The sequence below is a fragment of the Sciurus carolinensis genome, chromosome 5 (assembly GCF_902686445.1).
Source record: "Sciurus carolinensis chromosome 5, mSciCar1.2, whole genome shotgun sequence".
Taxonomy (NCBI): Eukaryota; Metazoa; Chordata; class Mammalia; order Rodentia; family Sciuridae; genus Sciurus; species Sciurus carolinensis.
The window spans coordinates 100,854,739-100,879,536 of NC_062217.1; the positions used below are offsets into that span (position 1 = coordinate 100,854,739).

The 24,798-nt window shown below is 33.9% G+C and overlaps 1 protein-coding gene across 5 annotated transcripts in view; it reads left to right on the forward strand.

The window, feature by feature from the left end:
• Positions 1 to 21,572, forward strand: part of Mapk8 (mitogen-activated protein kinase 8) — a 121,315-nt gene extending 99,743 nt beyond the window's left edge. For 3 of the 5 annotated variants that reach the window (XM_047552745.1, XM_047552743.1, XM_047552746.1), the window contains 7 exons: positions 9,761 to 9,926; positions 13,379 to 13,450; positions 14,754 to 14,936; positions 15,232 to 15,356; positions 15,872 to 15,935; positions 17,695 to 17,772; positions 21,416 to 21,572. In XM_047552745.1, the coding sequence (XP_047408701.1) occupies positions 9,761 to 9,926; positions 13,379 to 13,450; positions 14,754 to 14,936; positions 15,232 to 15,356; positions 15,872 to 15,935; positions 17,695 to 17,772; positions 21,416 to 21,561 (834 nt within the window). In that variant the 3' untranslated portion in view covers positions 21,562 to 21,572. Of the gene's footprint in view, positions 1 to 9,760; positions 9,927 to 12,941; positions 13,014 to 13,378; positions 13,451 to 14,753; positions 14,937 to 15,231; positions 15,357 to 15,871; positions 15,936 to 17,694; positions 17,773 to 21,410 lie in introns of all 5 variants that reach the window. The other 2 variants (XM_047552744.1, XM_047552747.1) reach the window with 2 other exon arrangements.
• The last annotated feature ends 3,226 nt before the right edge of the window (positions 21,573 to 24,798 follow it).

Genomic DNA, 24,798 nt, shown 5'->3' on the forward strand with positions numbered 1-24,798 from the left:
TGAATGTTGAACCAATCTTGCATTCCTGGGATAAAACCCACTTGATCATGGTGCACTATCTTTTTAATATGTTTTTGTATGTGATTTGCTAAAATTTGTTAAGAATTTTTGCATCTATGTTTATTAAGGATAGTGATTTGAAATTCTCTTTCCTCCATGTGTCTTTGTCTGGTTTTGGTATCAGGGTGATATTAGCTTCATAGAATGAGTTTGGAATGGTTTCCTCCTCTTTTACTTCATAGAATACTTTGAGGAGTATTGGAATGAGTTCTTTGAAGGTCTTTTAGAACTCAGCTGAGAATCTATTTGATCCTGGACTTTTCTTTGTTGGTAGGCTTTTAATGACTTCTTCTATTTCATTGCTTGAAATTGATCTATTTAAATTGTGTATGTCCTCCAGATTCAGTTTGGGTGGATCATGTCTCTAGAAACCTGTTGATGTCTTCTAGATTTTCTATTTTGTTGGAGTATAGATTTTCAATATAGCATCTAATTGTTTTGTATTTCAGTAGTGTCTGTTATGATATTTCCTTTTTTCATCCTGAATTTTAGTAATTTAAGATTTCTCTCTCCTCTTTGTTAGTGTGGCTAAGTGTTTATCAATTTTGTTTATTTTTTTCAAAGAACCAACTTTTTATTTTGTCATTTTTTTTGTTGTTTCTTTAGTTTCAATTCCATTGATTTCAGCTCTGATTTTAACTATTTCCTGTCTTCTACTTCTTTTGGTGTTTATCTGTTCTTCTTTTTCTAGGGCTTTGAGCTGTAATGTTAGGTCATTTATTTGTTGACTTTTTCTTCTTTTATTGAATACGCTCCATGTGATGAATTTTCCTCTTAGTACTGCTTTCTTAGTGTCTCAGAGATTTTGATGTGTTGTATCTTTATTCTCCTTTACCTCTAAGAATTTTTTTATTTCCCCCCTGTTGTCTTCTGATATCCATGTATCATTCAATAGCGTATTATTTCTTCTCCAGGTGTTGGAGTAGTTTCTGTTTTTTATTTTGTCATTGGTTTCTGATTTCATTCCATAATGATCTGATAGAATGCAAGGTAGTAGCTCTATCTTTTTGTGTTTGCTAAGAGTAACTTTGTGGCATAACATATGGTCTATTTTAGAGAAGGTTCCATGTGCTGCTGAGAAGAAAGTGTATTTGCTCATTGATGGATGGAATATTCTATATATGTCTGTTAAGTCTAAATTATCGATTGTGTTATTGAGATCTGTGGTTTCTTTGTTCAATTTTTGTTTGGAAGATCTGTCCAGTGGTGAGAGAGGCGTGTTAAAGTCACCATAGTATTACTGTGTTTGGTCTATTTGGTTCCTGAAATTGAGAAGGATTTGTTTGATGTACATGGATGAGCCATTGTTTGGGACATAAGTATTTGCGATTGTTATGTCTTGCTGATTTATGCTTCCCTTAAGCAGTATGAAATGTCCTTCTTTATCCCTTCTAACTAATTTTGGCTTGAAGTCTGCTTTTTCTTATATGGGGATGGATACCCCTGCTTTTTTACTGAGTTCATGTGCATGGTATGTTTTTTCCCCATCCTTTCACCTTTAGTCTGTGGTGATCTTTTTTCTATGAGATGCGTCTCTTGAAGGCAGCATATTGTTGGGTCTTTCTTTTTAATCCAATCTGCCAGTTTATGTCTTTTGATTGATGAGTTCAGGATATTAACTTTCAGGGTTATTATTGAGATATGAATTGTATTCCTGGTCATTTTGGCTTATTTTTGGTTTTTAACTAGACTTAGTTTCTCCTTTATTTGGGTATTCCTTTGGGGTAGTTCCTCCCTTTGCTGATTTTCATTGTTTTTCATTTTTTCCTCATGGAATATTTTGCTGAAACTGTTCTGTAGTGCCGGCTTTCTATTTATAAATTCTTTTAGCTTTTGTTTATCATGGAAGGATTTTATTTCATTGTCAAATTTGAAGGTAAGTTTTGCTGGGTATAAGATTCTTGGTTGGCATCCATTTTCTTTCAGAGCTTGAAAAATGCTGTTCCCGGCCCTTCTAGCTTTTAGGGTCTGGGTTGAGAAATCTGCTAATATTCGTATTGGTTTCCCCCTGAATGTGATTTGATTTTTTTCTCTCACAATCTTTAAAGTTGTATCTTTATTTTGTATATTAGGTATTTTCATTATAATGTGCCTTGGTGTGGGTCTGTTGTAATATTGTACATTTTGTGTTCTGTAAGCCTCTTGTATTTGATTTTCCATTTCATTCTTCAGATTTGGGAAATTTTCTGATATTATTTCATTGAATAGATTGTTCATTCTTTTGGTTTGTTTCTCTATGCCTTCCTCAATCCCAATAATTCTTAAATTTGATCTTTTCATTATATACCATAATTCTTGTAGATTCTGTTCATGATTTCTTACCATCTTCTCTGTTCGGTCAACTTTGTTTTCAAGATTAAATATTTTGTGTTCAGTGTCTGAGGTTCTGTCTTCCAGATGTTCTATCCTATTGGTTATGCTTTCTATGGAGTTTTTAATTTGGTTTATTGTTTCCTTCATTTTATGAATTTGGTTTTTTTTTTTTTTTCCCAGAATATTATGTCTTTATTGAAATGCTCCTTTTTCTTCCTGCATTTGCTCTTTTAACTGTTGATTGGTGCAATCATTCAGTGCCTGCATTTGCTCTCTTTTCTCATCGTTTGCTTCTCTGATTGTTTTAATTATGTACATTCTGAACTCCCTTTCAGACATTTCTTCTGCCATGCTGTCATTGTATTTTATTGATGTAGGATCTAGGTTTCTTTGGGACACTTTCTTCCCTTGTTTTCTCATATTGCTCATGTATCTTCCCCTTTAGGAGTGCAAATCTGAGGTATTGCAGTTTCCCCCTATAGACTTATAGTGTCCCTGTAGGTTTCCAATAACTCACCTTGAAGTGAGAGATCAATATTAGCAGCACACCATAGAAACAATATTCATCCTTAACTCAAATGGTCCCTTTTTAAGATATTAACCATATTGCCTTAATAAACAGAGATTATGAGTTCGATTATTATCTACAGTTTAGTCAATAGGTTTAGAATAAGGACCACGATTTCTAAAGGTGGACAGAGAGGATGAGGAGGGGTGTAGGATACAATGTAAATGAGATAATAAGTGTGTCTATAGAGGTACTATGTCATAGGAATAGTGAAAGTGGAATTAAAAGAAATTGGTTGTTAGCCTGTGAAAAGGGAGAGTGAGTCTCCAAGGAGACAGATAGATAAGAGGAAAATAGAGAGGATGAGAAAAATATTAATAAAAGAAAAAGAAGAGTAGGAATAACAGTAAGTATAATAGGAATAATTGTAATATTACTACTAATAAAAAAAATTACAGTAAAACTATACAGTACTGTTCAAACCTCCTAGTCTTCAGTAGCCTGATGTCTTGGAGGAATTTGATAATGCAGTGACCCAAAAAGGATGCTGCCCCTCTAGGGTTAATGACCTCCAGGTGGGGTTATAATCCCTACTAGTGGGCAGAGGTGCCTCCACGTGTTGACAGATGGTCAACCGCAGCATCAGCGCCAGAGAGTGGGCAGGGCCCGGCTGGTCTGGGCCTGGGTCTCTGGGCCTGCCTCCCCGAAGCGGAAGCCTCACCTGGCAGCACCGGGCTGGGCCTGGTTCTTTCTCAAATCTATTTTTAAAAGAGAGTATTTGCTCTGGAATCTTAATTCTAGACTAGAATGCACTAGTACAAAGAGCCAGTAATCTCCAGCCATCACAAGTAGATATCAAAGTAGTATGAAAGCTTTTCTTTATTCTTGAGTATGCAGTATTACTTTGCTGAGATATTGTATTTTAGAAATATTAGCAGCCTTATATTTACGGAAGAGAAATAATGAAAATTTTAATATTTTGTTTTACCAGGCCTTGTTGAAATCTTTGTATATTTAATTTCATAAAGTGATTAGCTTAAACCCATCCATCATGACCTTTCAAAATATGTTAAAAGACATCATACATGCTTTTCTGGCTGTATACATTACAAAATTAACCTTTCAGACTAGCTTTTTTCCCCTTTGGTATTAATAATTGGTGTTTAATATATGTACTATTCATTAGTGTAGGTAATGCAGTGTATTTGTGTTGTTTTTATATTCTTTTGTTCATTTTTGATTCATAGTAGGATTCATCAAGGTTAATAGGCAAAGTGTATTGAATGTGAAACTGGGTGCTTATGCCACCGCCGCCTTTTAATGGGCATAGCACAGATTTTCTCCAGTTGAAATCATGTGAATAATTCTTCACAGACATTATTTAGTAGTAAATAATTTTGTGGACTAGTGGCATCAAGACAATAGTGTCCTGTCTTTCCAGGCAAATAAAAATTTTATGAGCAAATTTTTGTGATTTCATGTGGGAAGTCAGAGATGGGAAAACTGATAATGACCATTCGAGTTCTTTAGAACTGAGTATCATGCCAGTTTGAAAGGTCAAATTGTATATGCCAAAATTGGCAGAATGACCCATTGTTGATTCGTAATAAGTATATAGAGCTTATGTCAGATTAAAGTGATTTTTTTTTTAGTTCATTAAGTTCCAAGTTTTCAATTCTAGGAATATTTCAGCAACACAGGTACATGACAGTAGGTTAGAAATTATAATCATAATCTACATCTTATATATCCTTTTATTATCAGTGAGAACAGAAATACGCTCATTTGAATAGGACACTGAGACATATATACTATTTTCTTTTCCTCTTTTGAAGTACTAGGGCTTGAACCCAGGGTTGCTCTGCCACTGAGCTACATCATCAGCCCTCTTTATTTTTTAATTTTATTTATTTATTCATTTTGAGACATGGATAATTCTCCACAGACATTATTTAGTAGTAACAACAGCAAATAATTTTGTGGACTCTTGGCATCAAGACAATAGTGTCCTGTCTCTCCAGGCAGATAAAAATGTTATGAGCAAATTTTTGTGATTTCATGTATGTATATATACATACACACATACACACACATGCCATCTTATATAGGATATTTGGCACCCATTATATAACATACAAAGATGTGACTTTTAAAATTTTGTTCTAATTAGTTTTACAGGACAGTAGAATGCATTTTGACACATCATACATAAGTGGAATATAACTTCTCATTCTTCTGGTTGTACATGATGTAGAGTTATACTGGGTGGTGTAATCATATATGCACATAGGTTAATGTCTGATTCATTCTACTATCCTTACTACCCCCATACTAGCTGTCCTTCTTTCACTCCCCTTATCTAATCCAAAGTCCCTCTGTTCTTCCCTAACCCCCCCCATCTTATTGTGAATTAGCATCTGCATATCAGAAAAAAATTCAACCTTTGATTCTTTGGGATTGACTTATTTCACTTAGCATAATCTCCAGTTCCATCCATTTACTGGCAAATGCCACAATTTCATTCTTCTTTATGGCTGAGTAATATTCCATTGTATGTATACCACATTTTCTTTATCTATTCATCTGTTAAAGCACAACAAGATTGGTTCCGTAGTTTATCTATTGTGAATTGACCAGATGTGGCTGCATCACTGTGGTATGCTGATTTTAAATCCTTTGGGTATATACTGAGGAGTAGGGTAACTGGGTCAAATGGTGGTTCCATTCCAGTTTTTCTGAGGTGTCTCCATACTACTTTCCACAGTGATTCTATAATTTGCAGTCCCACCAGCAATGTGTAAGTGTACCTTTTTTCCCCACATCTTCACCAACATTTATTGTTGCTTGTATTCTTGATAATTGCCATTCTGACTGGAATGAGAAAAAATCTCAGTGTAGTTTGGTAGTTTTGATTTGCATTTCTCTAATTGCTAGATATGTTGAACATTTTTTCATCTATTTGTTGATTGATTGTATTTCTTCTTCTGTGAAGTGTTCAGTTCCTTAGCCCATTTATTGATTGGATTATTTGGTTTTTTTGGTGTTCAGTTTTTTGAGTTCTTTATATATCCTGAAGATTAGTGCTCTATATGAGGTTCATGTGGTAAGGATTTTCTCCCCTTCTGTAGGTTCTCTCTTCACATGATTGATTGTTTCTTCTCTCTGAAGAAGCTTTATAGTTTGAGTCCATCTCATTTATTGATTCTTGATTTTACCTCTTGTGCTTTAGGGGTCTTGTTAAGGAATTCAGTTCTTAAGCCAACATGAAAAAGATTTGGGCCTTCTTTTTCTTCTATTAGGCACAGGGTGTCTGTTCTAGTGTCTTAAGTCCTTGATCTACTTTGTGCAAGGTGAGAGGTAGGGGTTTAATTTCATTTTGCTATATATGGATTTCCAGTTTTCCCAGCACCATTTGTTGATGAGGCTATGTTTTCTCAAATGTATGTTTTGGGTGCCTTTGTCTTAGTATGAGATAACTATATTTACATGAGTTTGTTTCTGTGTCCTCTGTTCTGTACCATTGGTCTACATGTCTGTTTTGGTGCCAGTGCCATGCCATTTTTGTTACTATTGTTCTGTAGTATAGTTTAAGGTCTGGTATTGTGATGCCTCCTGCTGCACTCTTTTTGCTAAGGATTGCTTTGACTATTCTGGGTCTCTTATTTTTCCAAATGAATTTCATGATTGCTTTTTCTAGTTCTATCAGGAACATCACCAGAATTTTAACTGGAATTGCATTAAATTTGTATAACACTTTTAGTAGTATGACCATTTTGACAATATTAATTCTCCCTATCCAAGAGTATGGAAGTTCTTTCCATCTCTAAGGTCTTCTTCTGTTTTTTTAGTGTTCTGCAGTTTTCATTGTACAGGTCCTTCACCTGTTTTGTTAGGTTGATTTCCGTGTGTGTGTGTGTGTGTGTGTGTGTGTGTGTGTGTTTGAGGCTATTGTGAATGGGGTAGTTTTCCTAATTTCTCTTGCAGTGAATTCATCACTGATGTATAGGAACACATTTGATTTATGGGTGTTAATTTTTATATCCTGCTACTTAACTTAATTCATTTATTTTTTCTAAAAGTTTTCTGGTGAAATTTTTTGGACCTTCTCAAAGTAGAATCATGTTGTCAGTAAATAGTGATAATTTGAGCTCTTTATTTTCTTATTTATATCCCTTTAATTTCTTTCTTCTAATTTCTCTGGCTAGAGTTTCAAGGATAGTGTTGAATAAAAGTGCTGAAAGAGGGCATCATTTTCTTATTCCAGTTCTTTGAGGGAATGCTTTCAATTTTTCTCCATTTAGAATGATGTTAGCCTTGGATTTAGCATAGAGCTTTTTAAACGTTGAAGTATGTTCCTACTATCCCTAGTATTTTCTAGTGTTTTTATCTCTTAAGTCTGTTCATGTGATGTATTACATATTTATTGATTGCCATATGTTGAACCAACCAAGAAGTGACTTTTATTACCTATTCAGCATTTATTTGTGGTGGAAAGGAGCAAAACATTTCAAATAAAGGATTTCATTCCATTTTGTTTATTTTGTGGTACTGAGGATTGAACCCAAGTGTTGCTTTTTACCATGGAACTACATCCCCAGCAAACCACCCCCCCCCATTTTAATGTTTTATTTTGAGATAGAGTCTCACTGCTCAGGCTGGCCTCAAACTTGTGATCCTCGTGCCTCAGCCTCTCAAGTCACTGGGATAATAGGTGTTCGCCTCTGCATCTGACTGCAGTAGCACATACCTGTTACTCATTTTTGTCGATATGTTGTTGGTTTCCCACAACGTGGCTTGTCTTGCCACTTGAGAATAGTATGACTTCCCTCCTGAAATCTGATATCATCTTCAACAGTAGTTCTGGGAACATGAGGCTTTTTCCTCCTTGATGGGTTCCTATTGCATTAAGGTATGCTAAGATGATGTCTCTTTTGAAATCCAACAAATTGATGAGATTTTTCTGGTCTTTATTTGTAAATTTGTGAATCATTTATGCATTTACAATACGTGTTATTCAAGTCAACAAAGACCCATTTTTTTACCTCAAGTAGAATATTTGGAAACCAGACGATTTTGTTTACCCACTCCACCACTGAAATCGTTAAAGGTACCCACTACTGTCTGAGTAAGGCACATTGTTTGTACTCTTTTTTTTTTTTTAATCTAACCATTTAATGATGAGAATTTGTATCAAATCTGTAATCATGCAAACACTTTAACTTGTGTTTGCATCAACTTTGTTGATTTCAAAGGACACTTGTTTAGCCTATTTGCCCTCATGATGTCTGTAGCTTAGAATCCAATATTTCAAAGGTGTATCAACAAGTCATAACAACAAAGAGATTGTGGAAGAAATAGCACAGTTGTGGATTCTCTACCCACTTCAAGCATTTGTAGAACTATCTTACTCCCAAAGAAGAAAAGGAAAATGGATTTTGAGTAGATGACTAAATACCCACCTGCATATCCTTTGTAGTCTGCATTAGGTATAAAATGTTGTTTAGATGTATGTAAAATATTACATGTATTTACATTTGTTTATGTGTGTGTGTGTATATGTATGTACACCTGTATGTAAACTGCTTGCTGAGATTATTTTCTCAAGGGCAATATACTAGACAGGTCCTCAGCCAAAAAAAAATATATATATATATCAAACAGGTATTTGAAAGGAGTGTAAAGAAAGAACTCTTATAAAGTAAGGGATAGACAGAATTATGGAAATTAAGCAAATAAGTTGAAACACCCAAGAATGACCAACAGGTCAGTTATTTTCCCCCTATTGTTATCTGCTGCTAGCAAAACCAGCAAGTTCTGAAGCAGCAGAAGCTGTGTCTCTGGATAGGTATTCTGCCTTAGCCAGTTTGTAGCATATGGCATAAGGATTGCAGAGAATAAATACCCTGATCTCTCTTCTCATTTCTGAAAATGATTGGGCAAACCAACTTAAAACAAGGGAGGAAAACATAGCCCCATTGACATGGTCCTTAGGAGTCAGCCTGCTCGAGCTCAAGGCAGAGCCGCAAGAGGCAAAGATGAGTTTCCATGTATGGAAAGCAAGTGTTATCTTTTCTGTGGCAAAGCTGCACATTATATTGTCCCAGTGCCTTATTTATAGGACAGCTGTTTTTCACCATTCATAATTTGAAATACAGTGCACCCCTCAAAATAAAGTGACAGCCTAGTTCTAGAAAATATTATTATGATTGCATTTTTTTATATTACACATTTGTTATGTATGATGTAATATTTGGTTCAGTTGAACGTTGAGAAGTAACTTTCACAACAAAGTTTATACCGTTTTCACAGTGAATTTAAAAATAGTTTCAAACCCCCTAATCATTCACTTGTTACTTTTGTCAAAAGAATGGGTCTATAAAAACATAATAATTATTTCAAAGTTTCCATGAGTGGTATATTTGTTACTCATCTAAAATTTTTATGGATGTTCTATATCTGGGAAGATGGGATGAAATGGGTTAAAAAACTAGTAACAATATGCAAATGAATATAAATACTAATTTGACTCTTTTACTGTAATAGTTCTTGTTTGAACTTTAAGATGCCTTTACAAATCTCACTCTATTTGATTAAAAATTTCTAGAAAATAACAATTATAAATTTCTAGAAATTATAAAATAGCTTCTCTAATAACCAATAATTACTAACCTTTCTATTAACTTTATAAATTTTAAAACGTATTAATACTTTTTTAAAATACCATAAAGCTGACCTCTCAGGTTTGCCTTTTTATTATGAAACTGTGCAATGGCATCATAGTAAAAAGGAATGAACAGTTAACATGAATTGAAAACTTAAATGAACTGCAGAATCTTTGTATATATCTTACTAATCATTTCTTACTTTTATATTTTGAAGGACTTAAAGCCCAGTAATATAGTAGTAAAATCAGATTGCACTTTGAAGATTCTTGACTTTGGACTGGCTAGGACTGCAGGAACAAGTTTTATGATGACACCTTACGTAGTAACTCGATACTACAGAGCACCTGAGGTCATCCTAGGCATGGGCTACAAGGAAAACGGTCAGCACACTTTTTATTTGAAATACTCTTCTAATTTAGTTTTTTTGTTGTTGTTGATGTTTATTAGATTTTTCATGTAACTTATTTAAATTAAGCTGCATGGAATTAAATGTGTATCACTGTTTGAAATGTGTATCAAGTTTGAAAGTAACTAAGTTTTATCATAAATGGGAAAACATGGGGGCCTTGTTTATTTAAATGCTAATATTTAAATCATCAGCATTACCACTGGATAAAGAATTTATTATTTTGCCCTCTGAAAAAGGACATATATGTATGCCTTTTGCTTGGCCATAATTTGGAAATGAGAACATACTTCTGTATATAGGGAAGCATATAGTGTACCTTAGAATTCAACCTTAATAGTAATTTCAATGCAGAGCATTTAGTGTAAACTTTGAGAACTACAATAATGCCATTCTGCAAAGCCGATGAATAATTAAGAATCTCTTAGAGGAAGCAATAATGTTTCATCAAAACCTTGTGTCCGATCTTAGGGAAAAGCATATAGTATTATGTGTGTGTATAGTGAATTGAACTATAACTTTCTAAGTGTGGTAACTTCATCCAAAATACTCCTTTGAATAAAACTAAATGTTTCCTAGCAAAGAAACTGGAACAGCAGTTCACTTTGATTCAGGAAACCATGAATCAACTTTTAAGATTTTTTTTCATAAAAGATACCTTTGAAATTAAAATTTTAAGCCAGGTTTGGTGATACATACCAACTCGGGAGGCTGAGGCAGAAGGATTGCAAGTTTGAGGCAAGCCTCAGCAATTTGACAAGACCCTTTCTCAAAAATTAAAAAGGACTTGGAATGTAGGCCGGTTGTAAAGAACCCCTGGGTTCAATCCCAGTACCAAAAAAACTTTTAAAGTGAAAGAAATTAGGATTTTAACTTAATTTCCTTTTCTTTTGTGAGCTCTTTCAAAATAAATACTTTAAAGAGTGACTGTTACTCTTTTATTCTGAAGTAAGCATGCTATTCTGTTTGCTTACTATCTACCTAAAAGTTGAATGTTTTGTTTTGGAATTGATACTTCACTTGACCAGCATGAATATTGCTTTTGCATTTGCAGTGAAATTATTGCTTATCTTTGATACTGTGTAATGTGTCAGTGTGAATGAATCCTGGGGCAACTCCTAACCAGAAATTATCATCCAGAAAAACTATCACATAAAGAGTTGACATATTCTTCTCTCTTAGATAAGAATTATATAGATCATTTTATTGTGTCCCCACCCCTTCCCCAGGAAATTGAGTTAAGTGTAAATGATTGCTTTTGGTAACTACACTAGCCAACAAAGCTAACATAAATATTTCTTCCTTTTAGTGAGCCCCCCTTCCCATTTTAATGACTTTGTTTTATCTGTCTCTTATTATAAGCTACTTCAGACTATTTTGGAAAGTGTAGGATAATCAAATATATTTTATACTGCCTAATGGTAAGCATTTAGACACTTATAGCTCAGTTTTATATACAAATCATTAAACTAAACTTACATTCTTAGTTTCTTCTCTGATACTTGGAGCTTTTAAGATTTTTTTGCTTAAAATTATGTTTTTCTGCAGGTTCTCCACATCTGTTTCACCCTAGCTAATAAACTAGTTTACTTTTTTCTGTAAAGTCTATAGAGATGATTTATTCTGATAGATTTTGGGCAAAAATGAAAACCCTGGAAAAAATTGTTCTTTTATCAATTGATTTATCAATATTAACTTTTCCTCTAAAATTTTATCCTTGAAAGTTGAATCATACTATAAATATAAAAAGGTTTGCCATACATTAATGTGAAATTGCAGGGAAACTAGTTCCACAAGATTTCCAAAAAGTCACTCCCAGTTATATCTCCTAACACACTTCAGTGAATTGGTGGTCTCCTTTTAAGAATGTACTTGCAAGTACAGATTTACGTTTCCTAAATCCTCCAATGTGGATGAAGAGTATGTCTCTCTAAATCTAGTTCTACCCTTTTCCTTTTCTGCTCTTAAAGAATTTGGGCCTTCAAACTTCAAGATCCAAATCTGTTTGAGTCTCTTCCTTTTAAATTGCTCGTTCTTTCCCTGTTTTTCTATTAAACTATAAATGCCTGCTCTTCCTCCTTTTATCTGGTGTTCAAGCCCAAAGGTATAAAATGTTAGGGTATGTGGTTAGTTTTAATAAACAGGTGAAGATCCCAAAATTGGCTCTTTTCTGTCTAGTGGATTGTTTTCAGCATCTTGATTAGGGCTTCCTTTTCAAGTTGGTGAGGTTAGTGCTAGGAAACTCTTTGAGGTGAGAACTTTCATTCTGTATCCAACCAAAACTAATTTCTTAAACCATAAGTGGGAAACATTAGAAATATACTTTTCTTTACTCTGTTTTTTACATTCTCTATGTTATTGTGCCTTTGGGGATAATAGGGTAAATGTAGAATGATGTCGCCAAGAAAATAATTGACTTTTAATTCAGAGTAAACATAGCACTTCTTAGTTAAATAAATTTATGAACTCTAGTTTGAAAATTTCTGTACAGCTTTACATTAATTTTTTGTAATTATTCAGAGACATTTTTCTGTTAAATATTTTAATAAGCTAAATTATTCTGCTCATGCTTTTTTCTTTTATTTAACTTTTAAAGAGAGAGTATAATGCACAGTTGAACTTCTAAATAATGTATAATGTCATAATTTTGCTATCATATACATTTTTAGCCCTATTTATAAAGTTTATGTTTGGTTCTGTCTTGTAAACAAATTCTCAGTTAAACAATTATGTAGGTTTAATCTTTCTGTGCATAGCTCTCACTTTAAAATTAGATATGTAGTTAAAATGCCACACTTTGTGTTTTCTTTTGTGAACCAAGCTTTTTAAAAAATATTTTGTGTTTTAAATTATCCCATTAGCTGAAATTAAAATCACTTTTTTCTTTTTTGTAATATTTTGCAGTTTTTATATAATGCAATCATATTATGCTTCTTTGATTTTAATGACCTTTTGCTTTGCTTTTCCTTCTTTTGTGCTGCAAACATAGTGGATTTATGGTCTGTGGGGTGCATTATGGGAGAAATGGTTTGCCACAAAATCCTCTTTCCAGGAAGGGACTGTATCCTTGTGCTGCTGCAGCAAATTATTAGTTAGGTGATGAACTTCCTTATGTTCTGTAATGAAAATGAATATGCTGCATTCATACATACAGGTTTTTTAAACAGACATAAAGTTTGTGGCTGTTATAGTTCAAAAAATTGTTCAGATAAGAAGCTGAAGTATTTGTAGGCTGCATCTGGCAGTAGGACATACAGTCTCTGCTGGTAGTCAGAGCACATTCACCGTCACTCATTTTTATTTTATACTGCTTTTTATGATTTTAAAGTATACATGGTGTGCGTGATTTTTTTTTTTTACTGTTTATATATTTCTTTTTATTTTAACCAAAATCTTTATGTTAATGTCATTGCATTTTGTTTTCAGTTGACATTTGGTCAGTTGGGTGCATCATGGGAGAAATGATCAAAGGTGGTGTTTTGTTCCCAGGTACAGATCGTATCCTTATCTTTGGCCTAAAATGTAGTTCCTAAAGGTCAAATGTATGACAGTACTTCAGCTCCATCAGGTATAATGTATTTTGTCTCTCCCTAATATCAAGTATTGCTAAATTACTCTTTCAAAATACCACCTGCTATTGACATAGACTTTCCTTTTCCTCATTTATTGTTTCACATGTTAATTCTGAAAAGTGCTCAAGTGTAATTATCCACAGTTACTTGCTAGCTTCTTGTTGATTTATTTAAGCTAAATATAAAAAAATCATGACTTGCATTAAAAATTTCTAATAATTTATACACTTGAGTAAGTCTAGAAATACTTAGGATTATTTTGAGTTTTGAAACTGTCTGTTGCTGCTAGTCATCCTTTTCTTTTGTCCCCTCACCTCCTTTTTGTTAATGTTTTGTGTGTTTTGTGTCTTGATTGTTGTCTCATTACTCAACATAACATACTGATTCTTTCATGTGAGAATTTGAGCAATAGTAGTTTTACATGGTGATTATAAATTTGGATTCAGTCTGACTATTTTTAGTATTCAATAGTGATGTGTTTATCAACAAGTAATACTTAGAATTGTTTCAGGAAAAGGAATGAAAATATTCACTAGGTTATAATAAGAGTTTTAGGCCTAGATCTTCAGGGGCTTGGAGTATAAAGACTAGGAGGAATGAGATCAGGGAATTCTAATCTTATAACTTACTGAAATACTGTATGAAAAATCTTTTTCATGCATCTCAGAGCTTTAAAAAAAACTATTAATGTAAGGTAAACAAAGAATAGCAAAATAAAATGCCACTTTTATCAAAAAGTCATTTTTATTTCTTTATTTTCTGTGTAGAAAGCTCAAAAAAGCAGAACAGATTGTAGAAATATTTATCCTCTAGGAAAGGCATTCACATTTTCTGATGGAGAAAAGGCAAATTTTGTATTATATTGTACAGTTTGCATTTAGAGTCTCTATGGGTAATAATGATAATACTGTATATTTATATTTATTTATAATTTATACTTAGAATTTGTGAGCTTAAACTTCCATTTTGGGGGTAAAATTAGTATTTGTATACACATACATGTATGCACACACACAATAAATAAGGTTAACAAAACTTATTTATTGTTCATTTCTGTCCACCTATAATCATTGCCCTTTGCAAGGTGGCTGTGAGATATATGAAGTTTATAACTGCCACATTCTTTTTTAGAATTTTAAAAATTTCCTTTTTCTTGTATTTTAATATGAATATTGACTAATGTGTTGAACATTAGAAACAGAGTATTTTTCTTAGCTACTTAATATTAGATATTGATCAGTGGAATAAAGTTATTGAACAGCTTGGAACACCATGTCCTGAATTTATGAAGAAACTACAACCAACAGTAAGGACTTATGTTGAAAACAGACCTAAATATGCTGGATATAGCTTTGAGAAACTCTTCCCTGATGTACTTTTCCCGGCTGACTCAGAACACAACAAACTCAAAGGTAATTTTTACAAATGTGTATATCATTTGTGTGTGTGTGTGTGTGTGTGTGTGTTTTCATATTCTTATGGGATATAACCCAAGATTATCTCTGGGTGGTGAAACAAGGTGAAATTTTAGTTATTTTTACCTTTAATTTTATATTGTTTATTGTATGTGTGATCTGATTTTAAAGTTAAAAACTATACTTTTTAAAACATATGCTTCTTAAATAATGATAATCTCAAGTTTCTGAAATCAGTGATAATTTAGAAATCTTTACAAATAGGTACACATTAACATCATTATTTTTGCAGCCAGTCAGGCAAGGGATTTGTTATCCAAAATGCTGGTCATAGATGCATCTAAAAGGATCTCTGTAGATGAAGCTCTCCAGCACCCATACATCAATGTCTGGTATGATCCTTCTGAAGCAGAAGCTGTAAGTTTTTTTCTCCATGTTTGAAGAACAAAGTACATTCTTAGAATTAGTTAGGTTTGGAGGAAATCTTTGAAAATTAAGTGAAAATATAGACAGATGATGATAGCGCTTTTCTGTTTGTGCCTGAAAATTAAGCTAATGGGCATACCCAGGCACCTTCTACACAAAAGTAAAGTTGCCTCCCTCTGTGTGTCTCACCTTCTGGCCTTGCCACCTGATCAGAGGAGCTAGGATGGTTAGTGCTCTATGGAATATCTTTAGTTGTAAAACAAATAATCATATCCAAAATTCTGCAATATAAATAAAATGTGAAAATGTCAAAAACTAGAAGAGAAAAATAAGTATTTTTTCCTGCATTGCAGGAGTCTTCCAGAACTAGTTTACATGAGAAGGTTGTTGATGATCGATCAGTCTTACATTTTTCAAGTCTTCTGTTTGGCTACTGTTTCAAGTAATTATGAAGAGCATATACTTCCAGTCAACTGACTTAGTTGTTATCACCTTTTATTTTTCAGCCACCACCAAAGATCCCTGACAAGCAGTTAGATGAAAGGGAACACACAATAGAAGAGTGGAAAGGTAACATTCATCAGATTCTTAGAAAACTGAGAAAGTATCTGGCATTTTGTAGTGACTTACTTTTCATCCTAGGGAAATTAATGATATTTTCCATTTTCATAACTGATATTTGGTAATTTGATTATTTTTTTTAACAAAAGTAAGTCTTCTTCCTGTCCTGACTTAGTCTAAGTTCTCCTAGACACGTATTTTCTCCTGTTTTTTCATAGTCTGTTTATACAAATGTGTTTGGTGTCTCCGCCCTGGTAGGGTTTTTTGTGTTGTTCGTTTGTTTGTTTTGGTACCAAGGATTGAACCCAGGTGCATTTTACCACTGAGTATGTCTCCCAGACCGTTTTACTTTTTTATTTTGAGACAGAGTCTTGGTAAGTTGCCCAGGCTGACTTTGAACTTGCTATCCTCCTGCCTCAGCCTCCTAAGCCACTGGGATTGTAGGCATGTGTGAGGCAGTGGGTTCAATTCTTAGCACCGCATATAAATAAATAAAAAATAAAGGTCCATCAACAACTAAAAAAAAACTTAAAAAAAAAAGCAAGCATCTCCTGTTCTTTCCTCTATCAAGATTTTGTACTTTTTTCCTTCAAAGTCCAAGGTTACCATAGCAAGCCAATGTAGACATCTTTAGCTCTGTTCATTTCATTCCAACATCTCCACTTATTTTACCTTTTGCCAACATAAATGTTGTCATACCCTATAGTCAGAGATTCTTAAAAGAAATTTAAACTTCCAAAATTATGTAGACTTCTTAAAATTCCATGTATCATTTTCAACTGGTACATTTCTCTCAGAAGAGATTTCATTGCTTTTATATAATTGTCAAAAGATTCTGTGAACCAAAGATAATGACTAATGGTGATGTTTCATTTATCAGAAGGTTAGTCTTAAGTAGATGTTCAGACTCACACCACACTCAGCATCACTTAGAAGAAAATGGGGTGCAAGGAACATATACCAGCAGATAGCTCTTTGTGTCTCTTCAACTAGAGCCATCCTCACAATGGATTACCTGTTATCCCCATGCCTAGAAAGAATAAATTTCCCATGGAGGAATGTTCTTGGCAGTAAATGATAGCATGTCATGCTGGACTACACATAAGTAGTTGAAGTATACCTACCTTTGGTTTGTTTTTTTTTTTAATAACATTTTTTTCATATTCCACTCTAATTAAAGAAACTTCATAAATTCTTTGCAATGAGTATCTGCTTGAGCACCTCCATTATACCACACACTATTCCAGGTCTCAGGAAGTACAAGTTAACAAGAAAAACACTTAATTCAAGCCCTCACTGAGACAGAAGTAAATAAGTATATGTAGTACAGAATGCTGGATAGTGTGGTAACAATGTAGTTATTGGCAGAGTAAAAAGATAAAACTTCTAACCCCACCTCTGTCCTTAAACCAGCCTAAGAAACATTAGTTACAGGTTACAGCAGAGATGTTTACTTTCTTTGAATATAATTTGTGGTTGAGAATCAAGAAACCGGGCTGGGGATATAGCTCAGTTGGTAGAGTGCTTGCCTTGCAAGCACAAGGCCCTGGGTTCAATCCCCAGCACAGCAAAAAAAAAAAAAAAAAAAGAAACCGTTATTAATACCCATGAATCTCAGTCTGACACAGTCCCTCTGTTACTATAATATTGGAAGTGTTGTTAAGTATATTTTACACTTAAGGTGTGTAAAACTTTAAACTTAAAACAACATATATTATGAAATTGACTCTCGGACTTTGAAATTTATTTTTGTCCATCTCTTTTTCAGAATTGATATACAAAGAAGTGATGGATTTGGAGGAGAGAACCAAGAATGGAGTTATACGGGGACAGCCTTCTCCTTTAGGTTGGTTACAATATAAACATGGTTGAGGGTCATTTACTTCTTGTGTTGTAATCTTCAGTGGCCTGGAACTTGCAATTCTTTCCATACTTACTACTTTAATATTCAGATTACCATTTGGGTGCTTAAATTTGAAAGTATCAATATGATGTTGTCCTGATATATTAGTAACTGACTTCATAAAGTGCTCATCTTTTTCTCTGATACTGACATTCTGTTGAAGAACTTAAAGCCTTTTTTATTGGCACAATGTTGCCTTGTATGTAAGAAGAAAATTTTCAAAATTCAGTATATTTACCTTTTTATGGTTTTAACAGTCTTTACTTTTGATAAATAAAGCTTCACTGTAAAATTTGGTACATGTCATACAAAGTTACTATCTTCCTCTTTTTCGTATTTTTGATTTGTTGAACTAAAGCAGTGCCATTAAGACCACCACTAGAAAGCATTCACTCTAAGAAGAAAACTGATTTGCAGGAGTTAAAACATTTTCTTTTATTGTAAGTTGGTCTTAATTTAATTTTGGTTTATGTGAAAGTCTAAAGAAATGGAGGAAAAAATTAAATGTCAGGAAAAATGTACATGTTAAATTCGTACCAGGATATATAGATACTGGTGGTTCATGTTCTTTATTTCATTCATCCCTTAGATTCTGAGGGATTATTATGCACAATTTATAGGTGAGGAAACTAATGTGTTAGGGAAAAAAGAACATAAGATTAAAAATCTGTTCTGTAGAAGATCTAATGAAATAATTTCTGAGTGTATTGCCCCTGGTTGCAGGGGTTAAGACAGTTATATTGAAGAGGTGAATTTGTTCTGAACTTCAAAGACTGAGTAGTATTTCTTTAGATAGTACTTGTTTTTGAGTAAAACTATGCCATTTTAATACTTCTAAAACCCTTCTATGTTCTAAGGGGAAAAAGTGGATATCATATTTAGCCCTTTAATTATAGTTAAGATTTTTAAGTGTAGTTTCAGAAGCCCATTTTGCTATAGTATAGACCGAATTGTTTAAATAATTTTGGTAGCCTCCTTTGACATTTTTGATTGTTTTATTAGAACTGTGTATTTTAGGTCCTTTATCAGGAATGCAGTCTTTCAATTCTATAATACAGATCCTGTTGAAAGTGTAAATTGGTTTTGACAGCTTTTATCTGTTTTGATAAAATTTACTTATAGCTGTATTATAAATGCTTAGATAATATAGTTGTTAATTAGTTTTATATTGCTACATAGTGGTAGTGAAGTGAATTATTTGTAATGGAGGTTTGGGTGGAATTCGAAAAATTTTTTATTTGGTACAGTTTTATACTTTGGCATACCATCATGGTAACTGGCACATCTAAAATGTCATGTATTCAATTTGAACATCATAATCTCATGAGACAGAAATATTTTTCTTCTTAATTTATAAATGAATAATTTGCATCCTAGATATCATTTGCTTATGATCACAAAATAAGTAGAAAAGATAGAACTTGAGGTTTTTAGACATTTTCTGGATTTTCATTTTATAGGTTGCAATGAAGAGTAGGAGTAAATAAATTAGGCTGTTATAAAAATATTCAGTTCTTGATTATATACAGAACCAAAAAGTATCAAATAATTACAAAACCATTCCACTTGATCCTTAAAATAAATTATATTATTTTCCCCAGTGGATTGCCTATCTATAATTGTTTTGATTTGGTTGATAATTAAAATGAGTTTGCCTGCCTTGAGTGTATAGAGATTCACCTGAGAAGGAAATCACCCAGTTATCTGAGATTAAAGATTTTCCATAATGTTACCACATAAATATGTGAGAATTTTTTGTATGGCTTTAAAGTTCAGAGAAAACAATTATTTTTCTCTTAGGTACTTGATTTTCAGATTTACAAGTTAATTAATTGTGATACACTTAAAAGTTCATTTTTATCAGGTTTAGAAATTTGGATAAAATGAAGGGAATCCTGAACTCTAGATATCCTATATAAAAAGTGTATGGTGAAATTCCTTCTTATGATTTGAATGTTTGGTAGAAGTCTTAAAATTAACCATTGTGTATACTGTGTAAGGCATAGAGTATATACTATACTGTTCTGTCAAAAGAGACACATTCTACAGTGTTGTAATTGAACTACAGAGTGTATAGTCTCAGCTCTGCTCTGGCTGCCCTGTGGTCCTTTCTGGAACCCAGGAGGTTTTGTTTCCTCTCATCTGTCAAGCCTTGCATCCTCACCCTGCTTTCCTTTCTCATTTCAGCTCCCATCACCTGCGGTTCCATTCCTTTCTATCTCCCATTTCCCTCCCCACTTCCCTAAAGGTTTGCCTTTTCCTACTGCCTACCTGTTTCCTTGTTACATTCAAAGACAAACTCTCAGAAGACCTTCCATATTTAAGTGTTGGTTGCTCATCATTAGACTCAAACACTGAGTTATGCAGAACCAAGGAGCAAAGGATTTTAATCTGTTTGGTTTCAGCATCTTTGCATACCTAATCCTCACCCTCAGAAATTCTGCTCCATGTTTGGTTTGATACCATTGTTTTGTGGTACTGGGGATTGAACCCAGGGTGCTTTACCACTGAACTTCATCACTAACCCTTTTTGTTTTTGAGACAGTCTCCCTAAGTGTTCCAGGCTAACCTCAAACTTGTATTCCTCCTGCCTCTGCCTCTGCCTCCTAAGTAGCTGGGATTACAGGCGTGCACCACTGCATTGAGCTGGTCGCATTGTTTTTATACAAATATGTTCTTAAGAATTTTCGTGTAACTTATATTATTCAGATTTGAATGACCCTTGGTTAGCTGATCATTTGGTTCAAAATTATTTACCTAGTGTGTGAGTTGCCTTTAACACATACCCCAACCCTGGTGTCAGACCTGCCGTCTTTCCGTCCCAACATCCTTCAGAAGATTCTCTCTTTAGGTCAAATACTCCTATTACTTTTTTAAATCCAGGAAATGCTTGCTAGGTACTACTTGGAGCAAAGTAAACAGTTTGCTCCAATCTTTATCTGTTTTATAAATGCATATTTTATCAAGTATTTATTAGAATTGAAATAAGACTGAGTTTACTAACTAGATCACTTCAGTTACCTGTCAAGTCACATAATCTCATTCAGACTGGACCAGTTGAACTAAGGTCCCTCCCAATTAAAATGATTTTATTCTTTGTGTTGGCTTTTGCTTTACCATAAAATGTATCAGAAGTATCATTTGAACTGTGTCTTTTTACTGAGAAGATATCATTAATAGTTTTTTAAGTGGTTTTTAACTTTAGTCACTCAGTTCTTTGAGATCTCCTCTCCAACAAAGTATAATAAGGAGAGTTCTACATGTATTTTCAGTATTATTCACACATGTCCTGAATCCCTCATTCATGGATCTTGCTTCAGAATACTATTTCTAAATATGACCTGGTCTCTTAAGTTCTTGTCTTAAACTGAAAAGGACAGAACTCCAGGTTTCTAAATGGTTTTGGAATCCTCACCTCATAGTTTGTAAGTTAGTGTTATGTTCAGTATCATTTGCAGTTGTCTTTATTGAGCCCTCTAAACCCAAGAGAAAAATTTTTATCAACCCCTGGAGGTAGTACAATGCAAGTAGCTCAGTCTGCAACTCTGTCTGCAACTGATTTGCTGTTTTGTTTCTCATAGCACAGGTGCAGCAGTGATCAATGGCTCTCAGCATCCATCGTCATCGTCGTCTGTCAATGATGTGTCTTCAATGTCAACAGATCCGACTTTGGCCTCAGATACAGACAGCAGTCTAGAAGCATCAGCTGGACCTCTGGGCTGTTGTAGATGACTACTTGGGCCTTGGGGGGGTGGGAGGGATGGGGAGTCGGTTAGTCATTGATAGAACTACTTTGAAAACAATTCAGTGGTCTTATTTTTGAGTGATTTTTCAAAAATTGTAGAATTCATTTTGTAGTAAAGTAGTTTATTTTTTTTAATTTCAAGTGATGTAATTTAAAATCTAAGTTGTGTTTTAAAACAGCCACAAAACTGTATTGTATTTTTTGCTGTAATTAACTGTATAATGTAAACCTAATTATTTTATCATGGTTTAAATTTTTTGCATATTTGCTTTATCTTATGCTGCTGATTTTTTTTTTTTACTGAATTTGTAAGATTTTGTTTATCAAAGCAACTATTATGTGGTGACTTGCCTATATCATGAATTATTTAAGATTTTTATAGTTTTTTTATTAGAATTTATTTCAGATGTTTTGTTCATGATGCTATTCTTCGGGGTTATATGCTTATCAATGAAATAACTCCAGAGGAGTGAGGGAAAATCACCTGTAGCCAGTTATATTCAGGAATAACTACTGTAAATGATGAACGTGGCAAGAGACCTCCATTGTTTGCTACTAGCCAATCCTAATTTAGCTACAACAATGGGTAGGCAATCCTACCTGAATTTTGGCAAAAGCCCCATCATCTAAATGGCAGAATAACTGAGAGCGTGTCTTTAAAGTGCCAGGAGTGTATCACCACCTTCTCTCCCCACCCGCTCAACAAAAAGTCAAGGAATATGGTGTATTCTGCAAATTTTTGGCATGCTCAAAGCTATGATCACATAAAATCAAGAGGATACTTCATGAATAATACATTTCAGTGCAAATAAACAGATGGTTCACTTCTACTAGCTATGAGCCTGTTTTTGTACACACTGAGTTAGTCCTAGGCTGTAGGTCCTAGCAGTGGTCTGAAGTCTGGTCTTCCTATTTCCTGCAGCCTTGTCCCTTAGACCTTTCTGGTTTCAAAACTGTTAGAGGGTCAGTCAGTTGAGCACCAGTTCTCATGGTGTTTCTGGCCATTTGATTCTGCCTGTAGCATAATCATTTATATTAACTGTCAGGAGGTTTCAAAGCCTACTTAGATTTGTGTAGGTGACGTATCAAATGAGCAATATACCGTTCATCTGAAAATAGTAGCACACAGCCATATATAGGATATCATTTTCTAAGGACTGTTTCTTCACATCGAGCAGAGCAGGCATAAATGGTGGTTATTTAGTCCGAGTCTTTCATTTTTTTATACCTGATTTCCAATATAACACGCAATGTGGACGTTGAGTAGTGTAAGAATGGTGCTGCTCCTGACAGGTGTGTGTTAACTGTTTACATTTTATATCTGCAGAATTATTTCTCTATAACTGAATTTTTCCTAAGTAAAGTGTCATTGAAGTCTCATTATTTCTGAAATACATTGTCTGTAATGGCCCCAGGCACCTTATGTCTGGAACAAGAGGGATTTCGTGTAATGAACTGAGAAATGCTTACTTACATAAATGGCAAGGTTCTGGGCAGAAAGCCCATCGGGATTCATGACCAACAGGAGCAGGAATAGGTGCAGCTCAGCAAATGTCTGAAAGTTCGCTTGGCATTTTATTCATATATTTAGTGCAGGATTCCTTTTGAGTTAGACATTTTAGGTCATTGTTAATGTGCAATATATAAGATTAAAATACATTAGCCTTTTTATATACTTTGAAATAGCAAGCTTGTTTTTGATGATTTGAAGTCATGATTTCTTGCCTCCCAACCTTTGTAATGGTCACTTTTCTATTCATACAACATGGTGCATTGATTTTATTAGGAAAATTAGTATTTTGAGACTGTAACCCCTCTTGAATTGTATAAATGCCGAATTGGATTCACAATTTTAGAAATTTGAGCACAAGTGTGTTTTCAGTTCATATTAGTTTTATAGTTAACTTTTTTTTCTCTAGGGTAGAGTATATCACTATTGCACTTTAACAGCTGACATGCCTTCAAAAGGTTCCCGTATTTTATATTTCATTGCTGATAAGCCATCTCTATTGATACAGATGTTGGTTAAGCAAGGAAAACCAGGTGTTCTGCCTATATCATTTGTTGTAAATGCCAGCTCCCACTTGCCAACCAACACATTTCAGTTGAACTCAAAGAAAAATAAATTTAACATTACTTAATGTAAACCAAACTGCTAACCAGTTATATCCTAAAACCAAGGTCTGTTTGTTAAATCTTGAGTACCCTACGTCTTAAAAATATATTATTTAAATACAGTTTCCCCTTTTTGCTTAAACTTATAAAGCTAAATATGTACTGGTACTTTTTATTTTAGAGTCTTAAAGTGTCTTAAACATTTGTTTTTGAAAAATTACAACTAATATCTGTCAAGCAGTACTTGTGTTAAGCCACTTATAATTTTTTAATTTTTCAGCTTTATACACTTAATATACCCATTATTGTCAGAATATTATTTTAACCAAGATTGTGATTCAACTTTATAGGTTAAGAAAGAGACACTGATGCTTTATTCATGTCTTCCTGGTTACAGTTCTCTTACCCTCTAATGTATATTAATCATTTATAACCTGATCATGTCATTGAGATTGCTAAATTATAATATATACAAATAGAGCATCTAAGCTCTTTCATACTATTTGCTGAACAATTTTCATGTCATGCACCTTCAGCTGCTGGTTGCTCCTGGTGTGCACTCTTCCAAGTGGGTAAAGGCACAGTGTGCTTACACCAGACTTTCTAGGAAAGACCAGCCTCTCAAATGAGAAAGCTGCCATGCAGCCCCCTTAACAATACAGAGAAGCTTGATTGTGTACAAAGCAGCAGACTTTCCTTTAAGCTTTTTTGTTATTCTGTTCTGGGCTAATCTTGCTATGTTGTCCAAAAGGATGAAGGTGAAGAGGACATCAGTGTCTGGTAGTGAAATCAGTAGTAGGCAAGTGAAGGCTGTTTCCTGGGTTACAAGTACTATTGGCCAGTATCTGCTACATGTATGAAGATTTAACTATTCAGTGTTGCCTAGGCACTAGCCTGCACAACATTTTGAGGTTAAAAACATAGTATATTTTCAAGAATACTGTTGTAGTTTGTGAGTGTTGTTCATTAGTCACACATTAGCTGTAGAGTGGATGCATGACACCCTGTGACCCCAGTAAACCTCTCTTACCAGTAAAGTAGAAAACCAAGCACCACCTCTGTCGTTAGCAGCCCTCTTAAATGTTGCCTCTCCATAGCCTGTTGCATTT